Source organism: Haplochromis burtoni, unplaced genomic scaffold (assembly GCF_018398535.1).
Source record: "Haplochromis burtoni strain Fernald_Lab_line unplaced genomic scaffold, NCSU_Asbu1 Contig_3233, whole genome shotgun sequence".
Lineage (NCBI taxonomy): Eukaryota > Metazoa > Chordata > Actinopteri > Cichliformes > Cichlidae > Haplochromis > Haplochromis burtoni.
This window is the reverse complement of record NW_024585594.1, coordinates 1-7732: the sequence shown is the minus strand read 5'-3', so window position 1 is coordinate 7732 and position 7732 is coordinate 1. Positions and strand designations below refer to the sequence as shown.

General features: G+C 38.4%; 1 protein-coding gene across 3 annotated transcripts; it reads left to right on the top strand.

Annotated features, from left to right (window-relative positions):
• Positions 1 to 7050, top strand: LOC102313876 (the record flags this gene model as incomplete). Of its 3 annotated transcripts, none has more annotated exon segments than XM_042217846.1 (9): positions 1 to 364; positions 507 to 582; positions 959 to 1000; positions 1105 to 1238; positions 1758 to 1937; positions 2835 to 2943; positions 6198 to 6377; positions 6466 to 6633; positions 7030 to 7050. In XM_042217846.1, coding segments are annotated over 5 exon segments (483 nt in total), but the record flags the coding sequence as incomplete, so codon positions are not given.
• Between the last annotated feature and the right edge of the window lie 682 nt (positions 7051 to 7732).

The following is a 7732-nucleotide window of genomic DNA, read 5'->3' as shown; positions in this document are numbered from 1 at the left end:
TCAGTAGAACTTCTTGGCTGAACATCTGCTCTCTTCCTGTTATTCATTCAGGATGACGCGGACTGGGTGTTTCTGTTTCTGCATGAAAAGTATGGCACTCTCTTTTCATTCCCAAAAGTACACGTAGATGATTCCTCTTCTTGAATCCTTTCCTCGGCATCTTGGTCCCTCCTACCAGCTGTGGCAGCAGAGGAAATGAGGAAGAGAGATATTTAACAAAATAAGACATCCTGTCAGTTGAGACAGAAATGAACCATAAAGAACTTTAGCGACTGTGGCTGAGGAATAAGAACTGCTTCAGTGCAGATTGGATTGACTGAGCCGACACGCAGTTTTCCTCGGGAAGTGGGTGGAGAGCAGGCAGGTGGGGTCAGCGTGTGTGTTCGGAGGTCCAGGTGGTTATGAGTAGGAAAAACAAAACAGCTTTGTCCTTCTCTCATTCATGCACTCCTTTTTTCCCTATGGTGCTTTTTTGTGCTCATCTCACTCCTCTGTTTTCTGCTCAGGTGTCGGCAGTGTATCAAAGCTGGTTGTGGATGGAACAAAAACAGCTGTTCCTGGGCTAACCAAGGAGAGACTGGTGTACTAGTGACTGATTTTATGGATTTATCAGTCTGTGTGCTACATTATTTTAAATTCATCACTTTTTAACATTCAGCAAGAAACGTGGGCTTAATGGTAGAAAACAACATTTTTAGTAAAGGCCAGACATGCTAAGAAAAACACAATTACTGAGCAAATTTCCTACTGATTAACTTATTTTGAGGATGACATTTTCAAGTATTTATTGCTTCATCAATACAATGATTTCCATGTTTAGTTTATAAAAAATAAAAATGCTTTTATTAGCAGTTTTCCTCTTTTTGAACTAAGATAATGTTAGCCACAACAGGTCCTAGATCAGTTCTGATAGATTACAGTGCTACGCACATGCTAAGTGCTGAATCCCCTCCTGCAGGACAGAGTTTGCCAAGAGTTGGAGTCTGGGAAGAACTTCTCCGTGAGTCTGATCCTCATTGTTCCTCTGACACCTAATCCACATCCAGTATAATGTCAGCAGAAAGAAATTAAATTATCTGTTTTTTTTGTTTGTTTCACTGTCAGATCCCAGAGATCTCCTCCATCACTCCCAGTGTGGTGTCTTTCTATGGGACAAACCATGCAGTGTTATTAGGTCGTAACCTTGGTGATGTGAAACGAGTGAGGATCCAGACACACGCTGACTGTACTCCAAAAGAGTGAGCCACTGTACACATAACTAAGACGATGCTGGGAAATGACAAATTAAAGAGCAGATTTTAATACAGGGGAACACCACCCATATTACAAACCTACATATTCTATAATTTAACCCTCTCAAAGCAGGTGTTGCCGATTTGCAACAGTTAAAAACTAACAACCTGATTACCCCACATACATATTTTATGAGTTTTTTTTACTCAGAAGTACCACTGCAGGACTTGGTTGTGCATTAGCAACAAAAAGTTTAATTTGAGCCTGAGAGGGTTAACTTTGAAAGGTCAATTCTAAAATAGTTAACAGTGTGTTTTATAAAATACTAACAAATCCAGAATATGTACAATAAGAGTCTCCCTTCACACAAAACAACAATAAAATATTAAATAAAGAAACAATACAAGGATTCAAAATTAAGGTGCAAAAGAAGAAATTAGTAAAAATAAAACAACAAGTTTTGTCTGTTTTCAGGTTTTCTGCATATCGTGGTGATGTCATTGAGTCTGTGTGTCTTTGCCCAGGTCTCCTGTTTGGGGCAACACTGGTATCAGTCTGACGTTCCACATTCCCACCACAGAACTTAAAGGTGTGGCCAGCGTCTGCGTTCTCCTCCCAGATGGTAGTTGCCATGGTGAGGCTAACATCACTTACTGCTCATTGCCATCCTGTGGCAACATTACTCCAAGCAGCAGCTGGATGAGGTAAGATTAGTTTTGCACAAAGCGTTAGCGACAGCTGCTGATGGTGGATCCAGAACTTCCAGCAGCTAATGTCACAGAAAGAGTTTAAACTGAAGCTTTTAAACTGGATGACTAAAAGGAACTAGTGCTGATAACTGATTTTGAGGAGGTGGTCACCTCTGACTAAATTCAGTTTAGTTTTTAGACAATTCAAATCAAATAGAACCAAATTAACAACGATACAATATCTGCAACACATTTAATGTGACATATGGAGAGCACTGTCTCTAAGAAATTATCTTCTGAGAAGTGCAATAAAAAACCAGATAAATCAAAATAATAATCATCTGCAGTTCATTTTAACAGGGAGTCTTCCTGATGCAATAAAGGCCGATAGTAAAGGTGGTGTTAATGATCCAAATCTAAAACTACTTTAGTCTTATTTATTTATTACAAATATAACATGTTAGTGGGAAAGAATAGAGACAGATGGATATTTTTCTGCTCCATCAAGCAATAAGGTTATTGTTACACCTTTATTGAGCTCTGCTGGTTTTCTGCTATAATGCTGTAGATCTTTCTTCCATTAAGAAGTGATGCAGCATCATTTTTATTCTCAAGTAAACTCTTAAAGAACCCCACGGTGTTCCTTTCATGCTTTGGCCTTTATAGCTACAAAGCTAAATTTGTTGTTTTAGTCCATCAGACACTTTGGTCTGCATCAGAACATAACAACTAGGTCATCCTGAGATGATGACTCATTATACTCTAGTGTATAGAAATCTCTTAAACCTGCAATGGGAGCCACTGCAGTACAGTTTTACCATTACATTGAGGTGTCATTATAAGAATTCTTCTCTGTGATCAAGAGTCTTTCATACTCTCTGCTCTGCATAAATGCTGCTCTGTGTTTGGTAGTGGGAAGAGGAAGCTCACACTCATGGGGTCTCACCTGGACCTTGTTGAAGGGGTCGTACACAGCCACGCCAAGCACGACGTCAAGCTTCCCATCGACAGCAGCTATCAGGTCTGCAGACACACACAGTGTAAATGGGATTGTTGTTACACATCAAATATATCATTTTACATAATATGTCTTTCTCTGGTTGATTTACAGAGGTAAAGATGTCATGGTTCAAACTTTCAAATTTTAAAATGTTCAAAATGTTGGCTGATTTCAACATGAAAGCAGAACACATTCAGACTAGATGTGTTCTTAAATGCCGTTCAAACAAACGTTTGTTCATCATTTTAAAAGATAATAGGATGAACACTAGTGAACGATGATTACAAAAGCACTCATGTTAAATGAACAAACAAATAAACAATGAACTAACATTAAAGCAAGCTTCAGTGTTTGAGAAGACAAATTAATCTGCTCCACTACCAGGTTTTCTATTCATTGTGTATGCGTATGAAACGTGTGCACACCCGGGTTTTAGTCAACTTAAAAAATGAGATCAAATAATTTCAAAACTGTTTTCATCTTTAACTCTAACCTGTACAATATAATTTCAAAACCAACTAACCAACTATGTTTTTAAAAATTGTATTTTTTAAAATATATTTAAAAATAATAATAAAACATCCAATTAGTTGGTTGCATACGTGTGCACAAACTTAGTTAGCCCAATACTTTGTGGAAGTGCCTTTTGATTAATCAGAGGATTGGGTCTCTAAGCATGGCATATCTGACCTGCCTATTCTTACTTGCACCAAATGTGAGAGCATGTGCACAGGCATCTTCTGGTCATCCCACAGATTTTTTTAATGGAAATAATTCGACCCCATCTTATCTTAAAGACAGCATCGTATCATATCACCCCAATAGAGCACTTTGCGCTCAGACTATTGATTCATTGGGTATTTAAAAGTAGAATGGGAAGCAGAGCCTTCAGCTTTCAGCTCCTTCTCTGTAGAACCAGCTCGAAGTTTGGATTCAGGAGACAGACACCCTCTCTACTTTTAAGATTAGGCTTAAATCTTTCCTTTTTGATGAAGCTTACAGGGAGTGCAGAATTATTAGGCAAGTTTTATTTTTGAGGAATAATTTTATTATTGAACAACAACCATGTTCTCAATGAACCCAAAAAACTCATTAATATCAAAGCTGAATGTTTTTGGAAGTAGTTTTTAGTTTGTTTTAGTTTTAGCTATTTTAGGGGGATATCTGTGTGTGCAGGTGACTATTACTGTGCATAATTATTAGGCAACTTAACAAAAAACAAATATATACCCATTTCAATTATTTATTTTTACCAGTGAAACCAATATAACATCTCCACATTCACAAATATACATTTCTGACATTCAAAAACAAAACAAAAACAAATCAGCGACCAATATAGCCACCTTTCTTTGCAAGGACACTCAAAAGCCTGCCATCCATGGATTCTGTCAGTGTTTTGATCTGTTCACCATCAACATTGCGTGCAGCAGCAACCACAGCCTCCCAGACACTGTTCAGAGAGGTGTACTGTTTTCCCTCCTTGTAAATCTCACATTTGATGATGGACCACAGGTTCTCAATGGGGTTCAGATCAGGTGAACAAGGTGGCCATGTCATTAGTTTTTCTTCTTTTATACCCTTTCTTGCCAGCCACGCTGTGGAGTACTTGGACGCGTGTGATGGAGCATTGTCCTGCATGAAAATCATGTTTTTCTTGAAGGATGCAGACTTCTTCCTGTACCACTGCTTGAAGAAGGTGTCTTCCAGAAACTGGCAGTAGGACTGGGAGTTGAGCTTGACTCCATCCTCAACCCGAAAAGGCCCCACAAGCTCATCTTTGATGATACCAGCCCAAACCAGTACTCCACCTCCACCTTGCTGGCGTCTGAGTCGGACTGGAGCTCTCTGCCCTTTACCAATCCAGCCACGGGCCCATCCATCTGGCCCATCAAGACTCACTCTCATTTCATCAGTCCATAAAACCTTAGAAAAACCGTCTTGAGATATTTCTTGGCCCAGTCTTGACGTTTCAGCTTGTGTGTCTTGTTCAGTGGTGGTCGTCTTTCAGCCTTTCTTACCTTGGCCATGTCTCTGAGTATTGCACACCTTGTGCTTTTGGGCACTCCAGTGATGTTGCAGCTCTGAAATATGGCCAAACTGGTGGCAAGTGGCATCTTGGCAGCTGCACGCTTGACTTTTCTCAGTTCATGGGCAGTTATTTTGCGCCTTGGTTTTTCCACACGCTTCTTGCGACCCTGTTGACTATTTTGAATGAAACGCTTGATTGTTCGATGATCACGCTTCAGAAGCTTTGCAATTTTGAGACTGCTGCATCCCTCTGCAAGATATCTCACTATTTTTGACTTTTCTGAGCCTGTCAAGTCCTTCTTTTGACCCATTTTGCCAAAGGAAAGGACGTTGCCTAATAATTATGCACACCTGATATAGGGTGTTGATGTCATTAGACCACACCCCTTCTCATTACAGAGATGCACATCACCTAATATGCTTAATTGGTAGTAGGCTTTCGAGCCTTTACAGCTTGGAGTAAGACAACATGAATGAAGAGGATGATGTGGACAAAATACTCATTTGCCTAATAATTCTGCACTCCCTGTATAGTTAGGGCTGGATGAGGTGACCCCAAATCCTTCTTTAGTTATGCTGTAATAGGCACAGGCTGCTGGGGGATTCCCATGATTCACTGTGAGTGTTTGCATTTTCACTCTATATATGTTTATAAACCACTCTGCATTTAATCATTAGTTATTATTAGTCTCATGCCCTCTTCCACAGTGTGTCTGTGTCCTGTCTTCCTTCTCTCACCCCCAACCAGACCAACATGTCAGATGGCTGCCCCTCCCTGAGCTTGGTTCTGCTAGAATTTTCTCCCTGTTAAAAGGAAGTTTTGAACGTTCTGTTGAATTTAGGTCTGGACTCTGGCTGAGCCTTCCAAATTTTTAATTTTATTCTAATGAAGACATTCTTTGGCTGATTTGGATGTATGTTTTTTGTCATCATTCTAGCAGACTCCTTAAGGTTCGGGACTGATATATTTTCAACAAAAAAAGGAAGAGAAACAAAAACAAACTTGAGTCAGACACTTGTTATAGCGGTATGTTGTAGCACAGTTTAATTGTGTGTGTGTGTGTGTGTGTGTGTGTGTGTGTGTGTGTGTGTGTGTGTGTGTGTGTGTGTGTGTGTGCTTTTCAGGTCATGGTAGCTCCTGTGCTAAAGAATTAGTGCTCAACTATATTTAAAAAATAACATCACTTAAGCATCTCATCCAGACATTGACTTTATAACACAGAATGTATTTAAACTCCTTGCAGAGTCTCAGCTATGACACACCTGAAGCTGAAAGCACGTTGATGATTTCTAGCAGCACTGTGTTTCTAAAAGCAGCCAATGAAACTTTAGCCTGCTCTTTAAACATCACCTACCATCCAGAGCCTGAGTTTACCAGCTTCACAGCCATAAGGACAGGAAACAATGTCCGCATCACCTTAAAGGTAACATTGTTACTTTTGCTTTTTTTTTTTTTATTGCATGTACAAACAGGAGTTCATTAAAGGTCAAACTTTGTTTCTGTTGTTTTAGAAAAAGTCAGACAAACTGGAGATGTCAAAAGACGAGTTATCAGTGTGGGGCGTTCAAGACACACAGGAATACGGCTGTATCCTGGAGGCCAAAGAAACCAGTAAAGAGACTGACTCCTTCAGCTGTGAGATTAAAGGGCTACCCAACACACGATTCCAAAAGTTAAAGGTAAATCTTTCTTTTAAGCTATAGGCAACACTTTCATAGAGATACATTTGTTGTGACAGTAGGTCCAACATTATAGCAATCGTGTTACCATACAAAGTACACAAAATATATTTCTGATATCATTTTAAATGACTGTTTTCTAAAATAATTCTATAAATACGTGATATTGAACTTCAATACACAATCAACATAAAACAAAACAAAACTGATCAAATGAGTCTGTGGTGAGAATAGCAAAAGTTTTGAGTAGAATCTTTAAACTTGTATCAAGTCCAAAAACATCTATTAAAACATCATTTTTTAAACAGTTATGTTCAAATTGTGATATTTCCTTGAGAATAGTTCTGCTGCTCTGGTGAGACTTCACCCTGTGAAATGCTTTTTTGTATTTTCTAGATAAAGTATGGTGACAAGACAATAAGCCTCAGTGATTCTTCATCACACCATGTCTCTCCAATACTGCTTTCCCTGCTGATAATTGGACATATTGCCAGTAAGTTGTGTTGACATATTGGCTTTTTCTATAAACCCTGAACAAATTTCAATTTCAATTATGTAGTACAATTTCTGGAGACCTTTTCTACTCCATCTTGACAGCGTTCTAGTTTTTCTGCTCAGGTTAAATTGGTTACTGTTTGGCTTTTTGTATTGGTGGCTATCTGTCTATGGTGGAGGAGACGCCCAGGGAGATGAATGGATTTTGACCAATGATGCCCCTCTCTGTTCAAGTGTTTTCATGTTATGTCTGTTTGATTAATAAATCACTTTGATGAATAAATCTTCCTTGTTTAAAAATGTGCCATGGTGTGTTCTCCCTCTGTTTATGACTTCTTGATGTCTTTTATTAATAAAAATTATATAAAAAAAAAAATACACCAAATATAATAATTTACACCAGAATCTCATTATAGCTTTGGAGTATGCTTGTGCACAACATCCCACAAATAACTCAAATTTCAAGAGAATTTTCTGGGAATACCAATCACACACACACACACACACACACATATATATATATATATATATATATACACATATATATACACATATATATATATATACACATATATATATATACACATATACATATATACACACA